The sequence below is a fragment of the Phasianus colchicus genome, chromosome 5 (assembly GCF_987193195.1).
Source record: "Phasianus colchicus chromosome 5, bPhaCol1.hap1.1, whole genome shotgun sequence".
Lineage (NCBI taxonomy): Eukaryota > Metazoa > Chordata > Aves > Galliformes > Phasianidae > Phasianus > Phasianus colchicus.
Genome location: NC_143440.1, coordinates 51,751,672 through 51,772,344, shown reverse-complemented (window position 1 = coordinate 51,772,344; position 20,673 = coordinate 51,751,672). Strand labels below are relative to the sequence as shown.

At 36.1% G+C, this 20,673-nt stretch overlaps 1 protein-coding gene across 7 annotated transcripts in view; it reads left to right on the top strand.

Moving 5' to 3' along the window:
* PPP1R13B (protein phosphatase 1 regulatory subunit 13B) overlaps positions 1–20,673 on the top strand; it is a 64,120-nt gene that overhangs the window by 24,572 nt on the left and 18,875 nt on the right. For all 7 annotated transcript variants that reach the window (XM_090141707.1, XM_031592918.2, XM_090141706.1 and 4 more), the window contains exons 3-4: positions 5,713–5,832; positions 7,253–7,320. In XM_090141707.1, the coding sequence (XP_089997833.1) occupies positions 5,713–5,832; positions 7,253–7,320 (188 nt within the window). The remainder of the gene's footprint in view (positions 1–5,712; positions 5,833–7,252; positions 7,321–20,673) is intronic.

Genomic DNA, 20,673 nt, shown 5'->3' with positions numbered 1-20,673 from the left:
CCAAGCTTAGAAGCAGAATGTTTCCCAACACTTCTGCCTGTTGAATGGGAATATAAAACTTCAAACTGTGCTTGTGGCTCAGCAGTCACAGATCTGTCTTATTCAAGGTGATTAGTGTATGGATTATATTTCACTGAAAACGTGGAACAAAATGACTAGAAAAGGAAAAGAATGGGGGCAGAAACAAGAAAACAAACTGAAAAACCTCCAAACCTTTCTGGAGCTCTCAGGCAGACCTTTACCATCATTAAAATGATGTTCTGCACACTGTTTCTGAAGTATGTCTGACAGGGATCTTGGGATATGCATTTTGTTTCTGTTTCTTAGGTGCAGGATGATATTATAAAATCTGTGAGCTGGTGGCCTCAACTTCTTACCCCAAAGTTTAATGGTATATAAGTTTCTCAGTGAAACAAATTGAAGTCTCTTCTTAAGAGAGCATAGGAATGATAATTTTCTGTCAGCTGCTCCTTGGAGCTAAATTAAACTTTTACCATTGCAGTTTTTAAAAATAACTTTGCCTGGAGCAGATATCTGCTGTAGAAAACATGAGTCAAAACAGTTACAACAGTGAACAACCCAAACCATGGTTCATTGTGGGAAGTGTGAAATAATTTGCAATGAAACTGCTTTTCCAGTAGATGAGTATTTTTTGTCTCCATAATAATTACAATGTCTCTGACACGTCAGCCCTTATCCTCAAGAGAGATTTGCAAATATTGTTTCAGAAGTCATTTTGGAAAGTGATATTAAAAACAAAATGTAATTCTCAAAGTTGGGGATTGGATAAAAACAGACTTTCGATACGTGTTATAAGTAGTCCATATTGTTCAGGTGACAGATCACAGCCCTCTCCCTTCTATAATGCAGATCTGTCACAACTGTCCTCTTGCAAACGTGCTTACCTCCTGTGTTCTACAGGTCATTTCTTAGGTTGTCTAATTAAATAACACGCATTTATTCGAATTCTAAGCAACTGAGGTTGTAGAGTTCAATTTGTATGAAAAAAAATATTATGTGCCCAGAAGTTTGTTTTCTAAAATGTGTCAATCTAACAAAATAATCAGTGTTAATCTTTTCAATATGCGTGTCTAAATAAATAACTCAGAAATACATCATTTTACTTAGTTTTGGAGGAGGAGGAAAAAGAGGGATTACTTGTCTTCCATAAGATGTTATTGAAATCCTTGTTCATTTGACATCAACAATGATTTCAGATTGCTAGTTTAGAAAAGGGTTGCAATAGCTTAGTTGTTGGAGAGCTTGCTTATTTTAATGTTAGACTTTTTTCTGTTTGTTTTTGCTTAATAAAGAAATGGTTGAGAAGCTTCTCGAGAGTTGTAAAATAGATATTGTCTGTATTACAGTTAAGAGGCTGATTCTCCTCAGAGTTGCATGGCACAGGGGTTTGGCAAAAAATACATTTGGCTTTAGTATTTTGTTCTCTGTTCCCTCTCTTTTCCACTTTCTTGAAATGATTAATTGTTGAAAAACACAACAGCATTTGTGTCTGATGTATCAGGAAATTTAAATAGCATCCTGTGCTTTTTCAGGTTGAAGCTTCCTCTCTTGGATTCCTCATGCTATGACAGGGGAAAAAAAAATGCAGAATGTTCTTCCTCATTCCCCAGCAATTGCAAATTGTGATGGGCATGTCACAAGACAGGTATCATGCCAGAAACCTGTAGTACGTTTCAAAAGAAAATGGGTTTCAACCTTTTAAATCCACCCATTGCTCAATTATCTGCTTCATTTACATCTGGAATGCCCTTCAGCAATTGGTAATGTTAGTCTTCCTGAACTTAGTTGTAAGAGATTACTGACTGTATAAGAAATAGAAGTACCCACGTAGTAAACAACTGAAAACCTGAGATGGTAAAGACGCTTTGTGTTCTTGCAGTGAACTCCTGACTATGGAGATAATCTATTACTTTGTATTCTTGTTTCACACACAGCAAGCATAAATGTATTTATTACAAATATCTTGATTCGTCAGGATAAAAACAGATTCTGATGCCTAAAAGTTTTTCTGTTTTACATATAAGGTTTATCATTCCAACAGAAAAATCTTTGCAATTCTTTTCTACTACGTCGCTGCAGGACATGCATTCTGATCTTTCAAGGTGTTTCAGTTACGGAATACTTGAACTCACCTGTTCTCAAAATTTCAGAAGAAAGGTAGAAAGTTCAATACTCAAGTATTTCAGAATTTTTGTCTGACTCCCATTTTAAGACAGTTTTTGCAGTGATGCATATATGCATAGATGATTGTTTTTCACTTACCTTTTCATATCAACAAATATTTATTATTAAAGTATACTATTACTATTTATTGCTACTCTATACTCATCCCGCTATTTTACCTTCATTTTTTTCCTCTTGTATTTTTACAGTTACTGACAAACATACTTAAAGCCATGATAACTGGGGAACATTTAACTGCAGTGCTTTTTCATTCTTAAATAACGAGTACTCCTAGAAATGCTCCTTTGTGCTAACCTGTCTTCCAGCAAATATAAGATCATGTTTTCTTCCTGCAGTTTATACAGATTAAATCATGTTTTGTGTGAAATGTTAACAGCCCTTTCCTCTTCCTGTTTCTTTTCCAAGTATCTTTTGTCTACCTAAGTTGCCCAGAATTATTACTGCATCATTTTTCTTTGCTTCAGTAATGATGCTCTCAGTGCTGCTTTCTCTAATTTATGGCTGCATATTCATTCCAATTTGTTTTGGTGGAAGTACTGAAAAAGCAGTAGAAAATGTATTTCCCATTTCTCTACAGGGTCATGTGTGAAAGTATTATTGATTCTTAAAGATGCATTATGTAAGTAGGACCTTTTATTTTGAATAGTTCCTAGGATCAGGGCCTTGTAATGGGATACCAGCTTAACCAGCAGTGATACTGCAGCCACTCCTCACCATTCCAGAATTAGCCCAACCCTGTTCAGACATCTAGTTTCTTGGTACTTGTTATCAAGCTTCAGTTCTTACTAGGTTTAGCTAACAATCATTTTACTTGAAAAAAAATTGTCATGCTTCAGACTTTCTGTGTCCTCTGAACTAAACTCTTTAGGTATTTTGCTCATTGCGATCTTCAGATTCTTGTTCCAATTTTAGTGGATCTGCTTCAGAGCACTTGAAATCTTACCTCCCTCTAGGAGTTGAAAAACCTGAAAATCATGTTTTTAAAATTCCTTTTCAAGAACTAGTTGTAATAAGCCACTGGCCTTATCCTTGTGTGCACAGACTCTATTGACAGTGTTTCTTGGAATCCACTTGAGTAAGGGTCAAGAAAAGGAAAAGAAAAGCATCTGTATTTTTTAATCCTATGTGTTACTTTTTATTTATTTTCGGTCTGGTATTTTGGTTTTTTTTTTTAGGCAAGGTAGTAAGGACTAAGCTGATGAACATAGTGGCATGTGGTTTAAATGATCCTTCCCTGCTAAAAGTGTATTTGCTGCTTAACTTTTGTTCTCATAATGGATGTAATCGATATTTCAGGGTCTGTATGGAGCTGCCACAGGTGCCGATCTTGGTGGTAGTAGCAAGCGTTTAAGGAGAGCTTTGAAGGCTGAATACAGCCAGGTCCCATGTGAACAGTAGCTGAGTCCTAAATGATAGATGAGCTCTATCCGAAGGGATGGGAGCTGGGCTCCACTGCCCTGAGACAATCAGAAGGGAGTCAGGTTCAGATCCCTGAATCCAGAGCATAGTATAAGAAGAGTATAAAACTATTAGAGGGTGTCTAACGGAGTGCTACAAAGTTTGTGAAGGTTCTAAAGGGCAAGACGTAAGAGAATTGGTTGTGATCCCTGGGTTTGCTCAGCCCAGAGCAGAGGGGGCTGAGGCGCGGCCTCATGGCGGATGCAGCTCCTCACAGGGAGTGAAGAGGAGCGCTGAGCTCTGCTCTCTGTGGCAGTGACAGGACCTGAGGGAACAGTGTGGAGCTATGTCAGGGGAGAGTCAGGGAGGGGGGTTAGGAAGGTGGGGGTTAGGGAAAGGCTCTGCCCCAAAAGATGGTGGGAGTGGAGCAGCCTGCCCAGGGCAATGGGGATGGCCCTGAGCTGCTGGAGTTCATGGACTGTTTGGACGACTGCATGGAGCCAGAATTTGGACTTGATCCTAACTGGTCCCTTCCAACCCCAGACCTTCCTGTTTGTTTTACTGCATCCTCAAGCATATACTGCTTGTTGGAACTGAAAAGAGGATACAGGTCCATATGGGCAAGTGATCATTCAACTGAGATAACTTCCCGTGCTCTTCACTGCTTGCTGTGATCAGTGTCCTTTTATCTATATCCTTGGTTATTCTCAAAAGGCTTTGAAAATAGAGTAAAGAAAAAATACATACGGAGAACGTTTGTTTGTTTGTTTGTTTTCATTCAGGAGGTGCTCCTTAGGATGTGCTGATTTGTATATTGAGAGGTGGTTATAAAGAAATATGAAGACATTGATGAGATCAAGCTATTTGACGTGACAGTTTTTGTGATCCAAATGTGTTGTCTTGATACTCCTCGGAACTTAATTGTAATATGCAAAAGATGCATATATATTTACACAATTCAGAGCACATACATATATAGGTACATTTCATTACATTGATTATCTTTTTTTTTTCCTTCCTCCCAGGCTTTCTAGAAGATAACATATTTTTTAATCAGTTTGTCATCTTGTATCAAACGGTTAAATATGGAACAGATAGATTGTTAGCAGGGTTTTGCCTGATAGGAAATGCTGTGGTTTGAGTTTTAGGGGCAGAGAAGATTTTGCATTTAATGACGAAGAATGCAAACCATCTTCTGGTTTCCATCCAAGTCTGGTTTTCTGTAGTAAATGTTGGTTTGCCTGCTTAGAGCTGTACGTAAGAAAATGAATTAAATCTTTTCTGCTATCATTCTGCTATCAGGAAGAGATCTCCTAATATTTTGCTTAATGTTAGGAAGCTTTAAAAAGGAGGTTTTTCTTACCCTAAATAAAAACATTTAAAAAAATGCAAGTATATTTAAACAAAACAAAGTGTTTGCTTTTTAAATATATATTCATTCTGAAATGCTCAATAACCACTTAGTAATTATAGATTTGATTGATTTGGAAGAAGTAGCTATAATATGAAAATATTTTGCATTTCTTCTGTGGAAAACAAAGAAACTTAGGGCTGTACAAATCTTAATGTTTATTTGTTCAAATAGTTGCCTGAAATTCCACATATACAAGAAGTTAATGTCCAGCCTTCAATATGGAGTGGAGGCACCTGCTCAGGTTCTTAGGAGGTGAAATGTCAGTATACTGATGTGGTTTTTAGTCTGAGTGGAAACCCTTAGATTCTGACTGAATTAATTATCTTAGTAATAGAGAAAAATATCCATCTGCTGAAGGAGAGCAAAGGTGCAAAAATCATCTCCGTGAAAAAAGCTTTTGATGAGGAATTCCTGACATGATTAAACTAGAGTTTGTAAACACTGGTATTTGGTATGGTTTTGCAAACTGGTTGTGTACAGCTGTAAAGCAGTGACCTGTGTTACAGTAAGAAGGCTAGCTTTTAATTCAGTGCAACTATTTTCTGTTGGTGTACTCTTGTTTCTTGGACTTTGCATATCAGCACACTGAATGGATTTAACTACTAAAAAAATGAAATTCTTATTTTTAATGAGAGCTCTATAAAGCTTTGCCTAATTTGAAATAGTTGTGATAGGTTTTTTAATTTTGTTTTTAGAACGTCCCATTCCCTTTGATCACATGATGTATGACCACCTACAGAAATGGGGTCCCCGGAGGGAAGAGGTGAAATTTTTTCTTCGGCACGAGGAGTCACCAGCTGAAAGTAATGAACAGGGTAAGTACACTTATCTTGTAGTGCTGTCACCTAAACATTTAAAATGTCTTCTGAAGTGAGTTCAGTTATCAGTTCTTTTCAGTAAATTTCAGTAGATATATGCAATACAACTTCCTTGTACCAAAGTCATTTTGAACATTCCTCAGTGTCATGTTTATTCATGTTCTCAAATTCCCTTCTCTAGAATAATTACTACCAATCTGTTGAGCAATTCTTTTGTAGTAAGAATGGTTTCTGTTATGCTTAGTAGTTATGTAAAAATTTGGTGCATGAGAGGCTTAATACACGTTTGCTTTATGAGAGGATGGGAAGATTCTTCCTTTCAGTTGCCCCCAGAGAAACGAATCAGTGAACTACTTTGTATCCCTCAGAAATGAAAATCTGTTTTACAGACATCATTGAGAGAGGTCTCACAAGCTTTACTTTCTCTGTACTTCATGTATATATATATTGGTAGTAATAATTGATATCTTGAAATATTTCTAGTCTGTTGTACAAAAAAGATCTTTGTATAAAAACCATGTTAGATGAGGGTCTTTTTTTAAAGACTGGAATCAAAAGAAAAAAACCTCATTTTTCTGATCCAGCTGGTATAAGAATTTAGAGGCTGTATGTTATATTATTCATTGCTCTCAGACCGGCTGAAGGATAGGAATGAAATCTCAAAGCGAAATTTGTATTTGCATGCTCACATTATCCTTACTCACTGAACTAACCTGACTACTGACAAATGAATTTCAAGTTTTGTCTGAGACCTTATTGCTTTGATCTGAGCTTGCTTTTGATATCCATGTGGTACTGTTTGCTTAGAATGCCAGAAGTAGCAGGTCCAATAATATATATAATATATTATATAATAATATAATCCAATAAGGGATTTATGCATATATATTAGATAGATATTTTTGTAAAATATTCAGTCATCATTTGGATAATTTGGCTTTAAACAATGTTATTCCAGAAGCCACATTGTCACGTACAAGGAAAATGTCCCTCCTGAACCATGCAAGTAAAACATTTTAATTAATCATTGACTTTTTGATCAATTTGCAGAATAAAGTTGTTTTTAATGCATTGGAGAAGCTTCCTCTAACATAGTCATTTACAGTACATTTAGTTGGAGCTGCTACTTTTTGTGAACATAGAAGAGTGAAACTGCAGTAGTCATGCTCAATACGTTCCCCTTCATATTATCATTGCCAAAACACAAGTCAGAAAAGTAGGCCTACTTGTCTGTACTGTTAACAGAGGGAGTCTGTGAGGTAAATGTTTTATCTTTTCTGACTACCACATACAAAGAGCAACCTAATAGGATAGGTAAAAGCTGTATGTACAAATTTTTTAAAAGTATGGATTTGAGAATGAAAACTATTTGTGTTGAAAACTCAGCTTTGCAGTACGTGTGATGCTTTACTTTTAGGTGGACGACAAACCCAGAACCAAAGAAATGGAATAAGTATACCTGTGGAGAAGCGTACAGAGAATGGGGTATGTAACAAATTATAAAGGTTTTTGTTCAGTTTCACTCACATATTGAATGTTTTAAAAATTATTGGTTTGCAAGATCTGTTATGGTGGGAACTAGTGGAAAATGTATAGATCTTTTTCTATTTTGATTTCATGAACAGCTGTCAAACTTCTGTCTAAAAAGAAATTCACTTCTGTAACATGAGAAGTCTTCAGAATCTTACGAACTGCTGTGTTTTATCACCTGCCTTTCTCTGTCTTATTTGTGTGAGGAAACAGTCAGCTCTATTACACTTGCGTACAACTATTGCCTGTCCAGGTACCTTGCCCTCACTCCCTGCTTTTTTTAATCACTAATATTGAGTATATGACTCAGCCTCTTACGTTAAAATGTGAAAAAGTGTTCATGGATTAGGATGTTTTCAGATGCCTACAGAAGATAGAAACCTGCAATGCAACTTCCTTATACTAGTTTAAGCACTAACTTCTGGGTTTTTGTTTTTGTTTAGATAAAATATTACCAAGTGCTAATTTAAAATAGCCTACACTATGCACTGTATATCAGTTTTATAGCTTTCAGTAAAACCTGGCTTGACCATCATCTCTTTTACAACATGTATATCTCTTTCAAAATTACCTTGTATTAAAGATCTTATGCTCCATAGTTGGATGGAATTCCCTTTACTTTGTTCTGTCCCTACTCATCTTCAATTCTAATAAAAACTCAACAGGACATAATCTGTTTTTGTTCACTTAGGGCTGTGCTGCTCCCTTTTCTGAGGCACTACAGTTACAGCTGACAGTTCTGTAACATTTTTAAATTTCAAGAAGAGTAAGCTCACAAATTAATACTTTTTTATCATTGTAGAACACTGTTGGTTTCTAAATATACAAAGGGCTCTTTCTCTTTGTTTAAAAACAAAACATCAGATTTTTCAAGTTGAGATGTCTTAAAAACAAACTCAAACCCTAAAATTCTGAAAACTGTTGTGCAAGTGATTCTGTGTTTGTATACTCCCTGATAATTGGCATCTGAAATTCACACATACAGCTAAATATGCTGAAAAGTCGTGAGATATTTTTTGTCCATTCAGCTGTTCAGTCAGGTTTCAGCTCTTAGTAACTGGTTTTCTATGTGGCATTTGGGCCTAGTGGAAGGAATTTTTTTTTCCTCTTTCCTGCATGGATCTGTTTATCCTACTTCCATTGTCATACTGTCAGTGTAGTGAGATCATGGGAGTAGAGTGTCCTAGGGGAATATAACTCTTTCGTGACCTCCTCATTCCCCATAGTCCATTTACTTCAACTGAGATACAATATATTCTGGAAATTAGGATTGCCATGAGCAGTATGCCTTCTAATCTGACTTCCTGGCAATACTGAACGTTGTGAGAGCATCACTTTGTTTAATTTGATTTGCTGTTTATTTTATAGGTACTAGTAATGTGATAAACGCTTGTTTATTTTACAGGTACTGGTAATGTGATAAATGCTGCTACCTATGTGTCATTCAATATATACTAAAAAAGCACAACATTTGGCCATAAAAGTAAAATTTACTTGGGAACCAATCACTTTAAAATAGACTTTTAGCAAGTTCCTGAAATTACTAAAAGACAAGAAGGACCTGAAAGGATTATGTTAACAGAAGTTGTGGGTTTTATGCCAAAAGTGGTACATCTTAGGATTTGAAAGTTACAAAACTCAGATTTTTCAATTATGCTAAGTTTGAAATTGGAGGGGGAGGGGAAAAAAGCGGTGGCTGCAGGATCAAGGATTTAATCAGCTTACACTTACGTAATGCATTAGGCTTATTCATTGTTACTGGACCGCTGAATGTTAGACTAGCCCTAAAATCAATGCAAACCAATGGAACATTGAAGACAGCTCAAACGTTATCAAGTGTTCTTCATTGAGGTATATTTGTGTTACCATATGTATTGCTTTAATGATAAAATGGTTGATTTTTATTTAATATCTAGATAAAGCTGAAAGTGTGGCATGCCTAGAGAACTTCTAGATACATGTTTGCTTTTGTGTTTGAATCAGTAGTCGTGGAAAAAAAGTTATATGCAATCTGTCTGGAATTCACTTTGGATAATTGTATGAATTGGCATTTTGTCATGCAGTGTTTTTACTGTTCTTTGAAACTATGTGCATCATCAGCAATTATTTAAATAATGGGGAGCTTAAAATCACAAGATTATTTAAATGCACAAATTTTATCAGATTATCTTCCAAATAAAGATTTAATGTTAAAAATAGAATGGGTAAGGTCTTTTCAGACAGAGAAATTCACTGTAAAAAGACTACGTATCAGTAAGTGTTGGTCTGAGAGCTTTGCATTTGCAGAACAAAGTGATATTGTATAAACTTGAGTGTTTCTCCCTGAGGTGACTTCTTCCTCAGTTTGTTTTTGTTGACAACTTCTGGAAGTGGAATTATTCTGTAATTTGCGTCTGATCTGTTTCTACCGCTGTCCTGGAGATATAAGTATGTGGAGATAAGACTTATAAAACCAAACATTTTCCTTTTCCAAGGAGATTGGACAGTGTCTCACAGAGGGATTCACTTCTCTAAGAACGGCTACCTGTGTGTTTCTTTTGCGTGTGTAACTGAATCTGTGTGATTTGGACACGAGTTATAAAAAGGGAAATTCTAATTAAAGATTGGTGAAAATGTTTTCTTAGTGAGAGCAGTTGGTCTTCAGAACAGATTACCCAGAGTCTGTGGAATTTCCATCCTACTAGAGATTCAGAACTTACTCTGATTAGGTCATGAGCACGCTGAGCAGCTCGCAGTAGGGGTTGTTGAACCAGGTTATTTCCATAGGCTTCTTTCTACATAAATTATTTTCTGACTTGATGATGCACAGTATGCTGATGCTGGAAGTGCCCTCTACCGCTTAGCCATTTCTCACTTGTTATCAGTGGCCACAAAATAGTGATCGTACAGTGCTAGGTGTTATTTTCTTCCAGATATCTTCGCATTATCCAAGGATTGTTCCATAGGAATGACAGTGGTCTGAGCACTATAAGAAAGAACAAATATAGTTGTAGCCACTGGAGGTCAGTGGTATACAGGAGAGCGACTGGGAGCCATCCAGTGTGGTGCAGCTGCCAGTCATCAGTGGGAAAAATAAATTGTGTCTTACTAGAAGGAAGTCCTGGAAAGAGAACTGACCATATGATGACAGTTGTCCAGACAAAAAGGTGATCAGATTACTGAGATATTTGTTACACATAATTACTTGAAGTTCCTCATTTGAAATGTTAAAGGATAAAGAGCTTAGTCTGCTCTTCAAATCTGAGCTACAAATACAACTTATATATGCTTGTAAGTATTAAGTAGTTTCTGTTTGTAACATTTAACAGTGTACTTGGAAGAGGCTACCATTCACGTAAGACAAGTTTTAATGACGTTTGTTTAAAATAAGCAAATTACAGTGTCAGTCTTAGAGATCTAGATTCTTTCATGAGTCTCAGCTGTAAGTCTAAACAATTTCATTAAAGGACAACAGAAGGAATTCTAGCAATTTGCAGGGATTTTTATTTTCCTGAGGAAACTTTCTTGTGGGCCTCGTGGAACATTCTGATCATATAAAAAGCTACTGATTAAATAAAATCCATATCTTCCCAGTTTTCTGCTGCAACTTTCTTTGTTACTTCTTGTAAGGAGCCAAGACTATCATATCTGCCACTTTCACTAACAGGGTTCACAGATCTGAGGCATACATTCCTAAAGTTCTCTTTACTTGTCAGCGAGGGGAGCCTTGCTGCACCTTCTGTGCAGACATCTAATTCAAGCTGTTAGTCAGTTTAATAGGTTTAATGACAAACTGTCTGAGGAGAATACAAATTCATCTAATGCATTTCCCAAAATGCTTGTTCTTTTTCTTTCTCTTCAAAAATAGAAAAACTAATCCAATTAAAGAACTTGAGGGGAAAAAAAATAAATTAGTAGGGAAGAAATTACAGTCCAAAGCTAATGTTGATGCAAACAACTAGCTCTTGAATTCTTGCTGAACTAGAAATCCCAGTCTCTTCACACCTCAATAAAGGATAGTTTATGTAGGGTAACATCTCTACAAGATTAATAATTGTTTTACCTAATAGAAATAACTCCTCTGAAACTATAGGGAATTCAGATGTTCCTGACCTTTTATCTCACTCAGAGTCCTTTTGTAAACATCTTAGGCAAAATCACATCATTCTGGGATTTGAAATGCCTTGAATAATGTTTGGATATGTTCTGTGATTTCTCAAATATATTTGAGTTCATAATGGACAAAATTACCAGATGCTTCCATTTTTGAGAATGATCATCACATTTGACTTACTCTGTGATCATTTTTCTATTGTAATTGTAATAGTATTAGTTTATTACTAATAAGCTAATACATGACTTAATTTGTTTTGGGAGTCTAAAGAAAATTTATTGGGAACAGGGAACACTCTTTGTACTCAACTTAGAAAAAAACCCTGCAACCATTGTGAAGGAACTGTTTTTTTCCATGCCTTCTGCTTGTATATACATAATTTTCAATCTCTGTAGATTTAGATACCAAGAAGTTTAGCTAGAGGTCTTTGGATATGTGAGATGCTCATAAGTACTTTTTATTTACTTTTTTTCTGTGTGTACGTATGTATACATATTACCTTTTCTTGTTTGTCTGTCATCTTCTCATCCATCTAAATTCCATTCAACTCTTCCTGTTCCCCTTCTTTTTTCTGAGTATTGGACCTTGGTAGTGTTCACTGGCTTTCGTAGTTTTGTTGCTCTCCTGGGCACCAAAATACAGCTCTGCTTATCAAGTTACAGGGAATTTGGCAGCCAACAGGGGGCTCCTCATTTTGAATGAGAGGAAAGGCCTACGTTGCACCATTTACTCAGTCCACACGTTTAGTTTCCACTTCCTCAGATCTGACTTTGTTTTTCCTCAGGCGTGATTCGTCAGTTTTACAGCTATACTTAGCTGTGGATGTCCACTGAAGAGGAAGGATAAGAGGTCCTTCCAATTTGCTTAACCTCAAACTGTGATATATATTTTCATATAGTTCTCATCCAAGGAACTTTGAGTAATACAATTTATCATTTCCCTAGATTTCTAACTAAATAAAGTGAAAAATTGCATCCAGTTGTTACCACACATTGAGATCTGAATTTGCTTGTCCCTTACATAAAGGTAGAGTAGTTTAGAATATATAGGTGCATCAACTGACACAACATTATGCATGTTAGGTCATAAAATAAACATTACCTGAGGAGCTCACTTGTTACTTTTCATGAAGTACTGCTTCTTTCCCAGTCTTTACGCTGACAATTCAAATTTTAATGTCTTTTTAAACAGCTGTATTTTTTGAAGTCACATTAGTGTAATTTTTAGTTAAATTAAATAACTTGATAATAAGTTATTGTAAGGAAAATGGGACTTGTCCTCTCCTTTATTTCTGTAGTTCCTTACAGATGACAGATTATGAAAGTCACTGTGCCAGCAAAGAGCTCTAAGAGCTTTAGCTATTAAAACTTGAGAGTTTAGCTTGTCCCTCCATCTCCAAACAGATTTCAGTTCTTTCATCTCTTTCATGTAAACATGTTATTGCCCTGCATGTGGCAGGGGGATTGGAGATTCATGATCCTTGAGGTCCCTTCCAACCCTGGCTATTCTGTGATTCTGTTATCTGCAGATAGTGTTTTCCACAGTCTTTGTATGTGATGGCTTTTTGTTGTGTGCATGTGTGTGAGTGCATTTGTGTGTATGCAGTGGAACTCTGGCCTCCTTTCTCTGACACACCTTTAAATGTTCATTTATGCATTCATTTAGTTTCCTGTCCATCAAGCCTTTTGAACACGTAATATACCTACTTCCCACCCATATGGATTTCCCAGGCAAGAGAATTATTTCATTCCTCTGTCTCTGCAACGGCCTCATGATCCAATTGTAGTTAGGTTTGTTTCCCCCTGCAGTCTTCCTCACATCAAAGTGCAGAAAATGAAAGTCCCTGTGGCTAATTTAGGAGCAAGGGAGTTCAACTTGTTTTTCTTCTCTTATTCTTACTGGATGATTCTACTCTATAGCTCATACCTTTCCTTTCTTGCTAAAAATAAGCCTGTTCTTTGTGCAGCTGGAATATTCACTATATCGTGCTTTGACGTACAGTTCTTCAGTGTCCTTATGGAGATCCATTTGGCTGGATCTCTTGTGTAAGTGCACTGAATCATACTTGAATTCTTTTCTTGAAAGAATGAAGAGAGAGTGAACTTGCATACCATTCCTGACCTTTACAAGGTAAATTACAGCTTTTTATATTTTCCTTTTTTGGGATGTTATAATTTTTAGAGACTTTAGAAATTGGTAATGGGGTTTTAGTATTTCCTTCCATGCTTAGTACTTCAGAATCCTTAAGTCTACATTTTGGCTTTCTACAGGCTTCTCTGATGTGCAGCTTCTTGATGTATGCTATTATGCACATGCTTTAGCTTTATTGCTGGCTCACATATTTATCTTTCTGCATGCAGGATTTAAGAAAAAGCCAGAGTATATAGGGAAGAGCATTTTAGCAAACACAAGGAGAGTTATTTACATGAGATTGTCATATCTATTTTGACTGCACTGTTTGCCTTTTTATTCTGGGCAATCTCTGTTAATAAAGATGTTACATTTCATCTGGCATGATTTTCTGTCCTTTTTAACAGTAAAATTAAACACAAGAAGTAGTGATTTTCCTGATCTTTTTGGTGTTCGGTTTTTGTACTCAGTAATACTACGAAAACAGAAATTGAGCAAATATTTTGTCTTCTTAAAGCAAAGTTGTCTGTATTCTTACATTTTTCAGTTGAACTGAAAGAAATGTGTATTGCTCAACATTTTCCATTGAATATGAAAAGTGCAACGAATCAAGCTGATCATAGTTGACAGCTGGCTTGATCTTGCACTGATTAGGTCTTTCACTGCTGGCTAAATCCACTAGCCTTTTCCGTTAGCTGATTGTTGATGAATGCAGAGAGACAGTTTTTCATATTGATAAAGAATCAGGGAAACATATCTCTCTTATGGAATAAGATTAAAAAATATCCTACCTCCTATTGATTGCATCGAAGCAAAAAGCCATGCTGGAACCCCTAAGATGTGTATAGTTGTTGACTCGCCTTATTCACGTTGAACAGTTAAACAATTAGTGTAGGCAGAAAAGAACAGAAATATGGAGTTGGAGCATGCTGAAGCAACACACGTGTTTACTGCTGACGGGCAGTGCTGCAAAATAAAGATGTGCTCTCTTACAATTACATGGGAAAATAGCAAGCAGGTAATTAATTACTTTTCCAAAGTTTTACACTTTAGTTGCATGTTATTTAAATGCTGTATTGCTTTCACACTTGAGTTTAAATGACTTTGAATTTCACTGAGCACATGAGCAGAACATGGACCGTTTGTTTTTTGTAACTCCTTAACTCTGAAATAAAATTCTGAGTAAATCAGATTTTGATAGATGAATTAACTGTCATAGTTAAGTTATAAGACCTTGTAACTTAAGTTATACTAGTTATGAAAATGATTTACTTCAAAATATTATGGTCAACTTTTGTATTCAGCAACTTCAGTTTGTGGGACATGCAATCCATACGCCGTCTCACATGTTCAGATCAAAACAGGGCACTTATTTTCAGTTCTTCTGTGTTGTGAAAATGCTCTGTTATACTGTTCTCCTATAAACAATATTACAGCACCAAAGAAACATTTAATACTGAATCAGTTACTTAAGAGAAAATTAAACACTTACTAGTTAGCAAGCATGTTACTTTGACATAGAAGTGCTAGCCTACTGAGGTAAGATTAATTTTCTTGAAAAAGATGTTTCGTCTTAAAGATCAACAAAACCACAATTCCAAGACTGTTTTTAAAGAAACTTTAACAATGTGCCTTGAAACACAACTATTACTTATAATTACTCTACGTAAAAGGATTGGTGTTGTAAGCAGGTCTGAAGTTGTGTGCACAACCCATCTGCTATCATTCCTATATGAATGCATGATTTCTTTTAAAATATTCGTCTTTTGCTAGGAGTATAAGGTTTCTCAAATCAGCTGCTGGGTATTTTAGCTGGATATTAAAGCCAATACAAATGAGTTTAAGATTTATGTGACTATTAAGTGTTTGCAGGGACAAAGAAAGTAATATTTTAAATAATGAGTTCTAGATACTACTTTCCTATGTAGAGGAGTCATTTGTAGACATTTTTTGTTTTATATGTAGCAGATGTTTAACATATGGTTAAAACCAACTGTGGTTTTGAAAATCTGTTTTAATGTTGTTCTGATTTTTGTTCTGTATATTTAAGCTCTGCCTTTTCTTAGCTGTTCTGTCCAGAATAGAGGACAGTCTCACCTAGGAGATTTCTAAGAAATATGAACAAACAGTAGTAAACATGAGAAATCTGGAGACTGTGGCTCGTGCTGAGCAGACTTTAAACCCATATTAAATAGAATGACCTATTTCTATCAGCAAGTTGGAGAAATTGTTAACGATGTATTTTAGGTTAAAGAGTGAGGTTAAGGTTTTATCAAATATAGATAATGTGAGATTTTTCATCAAATAATGATATACTTGAAGAATTTTTATCAGTTCTAAGAAACAGTTTGTTCATTTTGCTACAAATTCTAAGTAAAGTAACCAGATGACTTTTGTGATGTTAATTTCAAGATTATTTTATTATCAGGAGATAGCACGTGGTAGTTGTATTTTTCCTTAATTCCCAATATTCTGGTTGCCTTTTCTGGGTTTAATTAGCTTTTTCATTTCCATTAGGCTAAAAAAAGGCATATGCTCTTGTCATTGGATTCTTTAAAATGGATTTCTGCTATCGGCATGTTTCTGACCCAATTAAAAAAATGCCAGGCGGAGCTGTGGCTAAAGCCATTAAACTGGAAATAATGTCATCCATGTTGAGACCAGCAAAAAGCCTGCTTTAATAAAAGCATATTTTATTTTGTCCATTTAGAGTTTTATACGTGAATTTTCACACAAGTTTTTAAAATTGCCTGTGTTAAACATTGCACTAGAATTAAGTTTTATGGAAAACATACGTGCATTTCATCCAAAATGTATTGGGTACAGAACTATTATAGTAAATGCCCATATCTTCCTGTTGTTCCTGCTGTTCTTCTGAGGGCAGGTACAAGTAGCATGCAATGGCTATTATCAGAAATCTCTAAAGATTTAACTGAGCAAGTGAAAGCGTCCTCTAAGCTATGTTAATTTGAATGAAGGTTAGGACAAGAAAAGTTATGTGTGACTGATGGGCTTCTGCTGTTTTTGTTGAATTTAGCATGGAAGAATAAAGAAATATTTTGATAGATTCAGCATGTAGAGGAGACCATTATTTTCTTTCCTGCTTTGGTAGCTTGGTATCTGAGCAGACAGAGCTGGAGCTCTTCCTTTTCTTCAAAGGGAGAACAGAAAGGAAGGCGCTGGACTGGGCTACTGGGATGAGAGCTCCCTGCTTTGGGAGACTTCTCAGTGTCTTCATCCCAGCCTGGAATTGACTGGCTGGGGAGCAAGCACACCAACCTTGCTAGTTTTACAGTTGTCAGTCTGCTGTGTTCTGGAAGAATGGTCGTTTATGTAATACATTCCACTTCCTACTAAGTCTCAAACCTGCCAGTTCTGTTTTTATCACACGACTGCATTGGTTTGGCAGCTCTGTAAAGGTAAATTTCTAGTCTGGAGGAAAGTTTGGTATTGCCCTAGGAAAGAATAGCTGCCTGAAACTGCAGTAGATTATGGAAAGTTGAATCTTTCTGTATGTGTTATAAATGAGAGTTTTTAATTTTCATTTCTATGTAGGCATTTAAAATCTCAGGAGTAACTTGCAGTACCTTTAGAGTTTGTGGTCTTCCCTTATTAGGGAATAGTGCTTTCTTTTCACCATGGCAAAGCTGTGTGCCTCAGTGGTGCATCCCATGTGGGTAATAAATTCTTGAAATCAAGGCCCCAAAGGATTTGCTGCTTCTAATTCAGTTCTGATCTTGTGCTTTTTCTGTTTTATTTTTTTCGCCTGCTATCTCTGGCTTTTGATATGCTGATATTGCCCCAGCCATGGTAAAGAGTGTTTTCTTTCACACGCCATCCTGAGGTCCAAGGCAGAAGCTAGGATGCAGACTTCCTCACCCCCCTGCACACAGGCTGATTACATTTTATCTGGGTTATGCTGGATCTTGACAATTGGTGATTTAACCTCAGAATCACCTCTGACCATGACAAGCATTAAAAATGGGGAGAAAGATGGACCTGAGTAGTAGTAGATTACGGAATAAGAACAGAGGTAGTAGAAGTACACTGCAGGAAGAAGGCTAGAAAGCAGATGATAAAGTTCATTGCATGTGATTCATTGTGCAAGAATATTCATTGGAGAAGGTGGATTGTGTCCAGTTTCAAGAGGCTCGAACCTATGGTCTCGAGTGCAGAGCTTTGGGGAGATGTGTGAGAGATGGGTGTGAACACTTATCTATTCCTTTCTTCTTCTTAAGATAAGGGAAGATAATGACATAGTGGTTCTTGCAAACCTAGGGAAAGATCTGTGGAGACTGTGCAGGAAATGGTTGATAAATGCTTGTGTTGTTTGGGTTTTCTTTTTCAGTTCATTGGTTGAATTATGTTTTATGCTGGCTATTTGAGTAGCTAGGCATTGCCAAACCTAATCATGAGATTGCCAGTCATTATGGTGCCTGTAAAGCTTTGGAGTATTTGTTGTTTTGCTTTTTCTGTGTTTTTCTGAAAACACAGCATTCTCAGGTGTGGGTTTGGTGGATTTTTTTTTCATGTTATTTTCAGAGTAGTTTTGTTTTTACAAATGCAAACTTAAAAAATCTTAAACTTAAAAGTATTTTTATGGCTCAGGCAGTGAGGCAGAGAAGTGCACAAAATCAAACCACATCCATATCACCTTTTTAAAAAATAATATTTTTTGAAAGGTCGTTTCCCATAGCTTTTTGATTCCCCTTAAAAGATTAACTTCAGATGGAAATAAAGACAAAAAAACTTTTGGAATCTGCCTTTATGCTGATTTTATGAATGTCTGACTAAATACATTCTGATTGTCAAGGAATTAATTTGAGTTCAGATGCAATTTTTCTTTTACTGCTGTGGCTTTCCAGGGAGTACACCTTTTCCTCTTAGCTCAGAAGCATGTGTGAGTAAAGAGAGACTGAGGAGTTTGTGGTGATGGAACAGCATTGTGTGGGACAGAAATAAAGGAAGGAGGATCAAAAAAAGAGCTTTCAGAGTGACAAGGCTAATGTGCAGAATTCATTATTAAGAGATTCTTCCTCTTAATTAAATATCTAAGGTATGACTTGCTTTGAGCCTGCTTATAAACTGGCTTCCAAACTATTTAATTACTACTGTTCCATTCATCTCACCTGTCCCGAAAATATTAATCATCAAATGGTAAAATACTAGCTTGTAGTAGGAGGATAATGCCAGATGCTGAATCTGCAATTCATTACAAATTCTCTCTCTCATCATAACTTTTTAAAGCTACATGCTAAATAAAGACAATTTTTTTTGAGATTTCTGTTGATCCTAAGAAATGATGGAATATAGGTGTACTGCATTTTTGTCTGAAACATCTGTAATAACACCTCTGTGCCTAATAACACAGTATTTGCTCAACAGGATTTTATTAAGGTGTTCATCCCTATGTGTAAATGCTTCTGTGAATCAATGAAAAGAAATTTACAAATCAGCAAAATTGTCTCCTTTGATGTATCACCACAGAGCAAATGAATCTGTGGAATCTGTAGGAGTAGATATTTGTAGTGGCTGCTTGGTACGTCCTTTAGAAGGCAGTTCTGTGGGAGGTAGGTTTCTGTTGCTGCAGGAAAAAGGAGGAGGCCTGACCTTAAATGCAATAGGCTCATGTTTGTTATGAAAGGTGAGTCACTTCATGTATGAAATTGTTAATGACTGGTATGAACATTGCAAACTTAAGAAACTGAGGAACCAACAACCTTGTTAAGGAACTGAGAAAGTACACTGATCCCTTTGCCTTGCATAACATGGGGTTCTGAAGAAAGGACTGGGACTGATTTTTGCAGCAGCAGTGCTTGCATACAGCTTGTTAAAAGCCGACTCAACTAATATGAGATGTTCAAAACAAATTGATGCAAAAAGATCTCTGCAAGAGAAAGATTCACTCATTTTCATACTTTTTCAAAAATGATGCTGTCCTCTTTTGGAGACCTGAAATCAGCTTCAGTCTTTCTGAAAATAATTGACTTGATGTTGAAGAGGAATTCTGCTTGATCTGTTAACTATCATGTGGATGAAAAAGAAGAAACTCAGAGTGAAGCTACAGGTTTTAAAACTTTGTTTCCTCAAATGTTTACTCTTTTCTTTCCTAGATGCAGTGTAGTTATTTAAAATGGAAAGGACAGGTATTGGTGTATTCAGTGAGGTAAACATAAAAAGATTTCTCATAGGACATTTACATGTAAATGGCTAATTATCAGTGTTTCTCATGGTCTCATGCTTTGCTCTGTATAAAAGTTAGTTTTAGACATTCCATTTTCTAAATAGAATATTTTACTACAGTTCATAGCTTCTTTAAGAAGCTAGTATTAACATTCATCTTGTAATTTTTCTTCTATTTTACATAATACAAAGTGATGCAGTACTTTTTTCAAGCATTGTCAAATAGACTTTCAGGTATGCTTCTTTAAAGCAGTAACAATCCTGATCTTTTAGATCAAACTGGTTTTTGTTTCTGTTGGTTTTACAAACCATTTCTTAATGTCATTGTACACTGAGGGTTACACCTCTCACTTAGGAAATCTGTAATTTTTACCCAGTAAAACGGCTTTCTTACCTTACAAAATGTTTGACATTACACAGGTGTCCCACTTCTTCAATCTGGACATATTTTTAAACAAGATTTCTTTGCAATAAGGAACATCTATTTCATGGACAGTATTGAAATGTACTAGTGCAAGCAGAAATAGAATGAGTTCTCACTGTCAACTTAAACTGATAATCAAAGCAGAAAAGAGAGAAGCAGTGGGAAGAATTTTCATAGACACAACTTGCATCAGACTATTTTTGAAACTATATTTATGATGGAAAAATGCTGCCTTTTTTTTCTCCACTTTTTCTTTTAAAATCAGTGATCCATTGGGTAGATTTCAGTCTATTCTGAGCCCCATTTGAGACTTACGTATGGAGCCCAGCAGAGGTTTATGTTCTTTTGGTGAAAGACCATGCCAAAGGATTGCGGCAGAGCATGAATATGTCCTAGGAGCAGCGTCTGGCTTTCCTATGCTACTTTAGTTTCTCAAGTGGTTTTGTTTAGGGGATGGCACTTGGAAAATTTTCCTTGT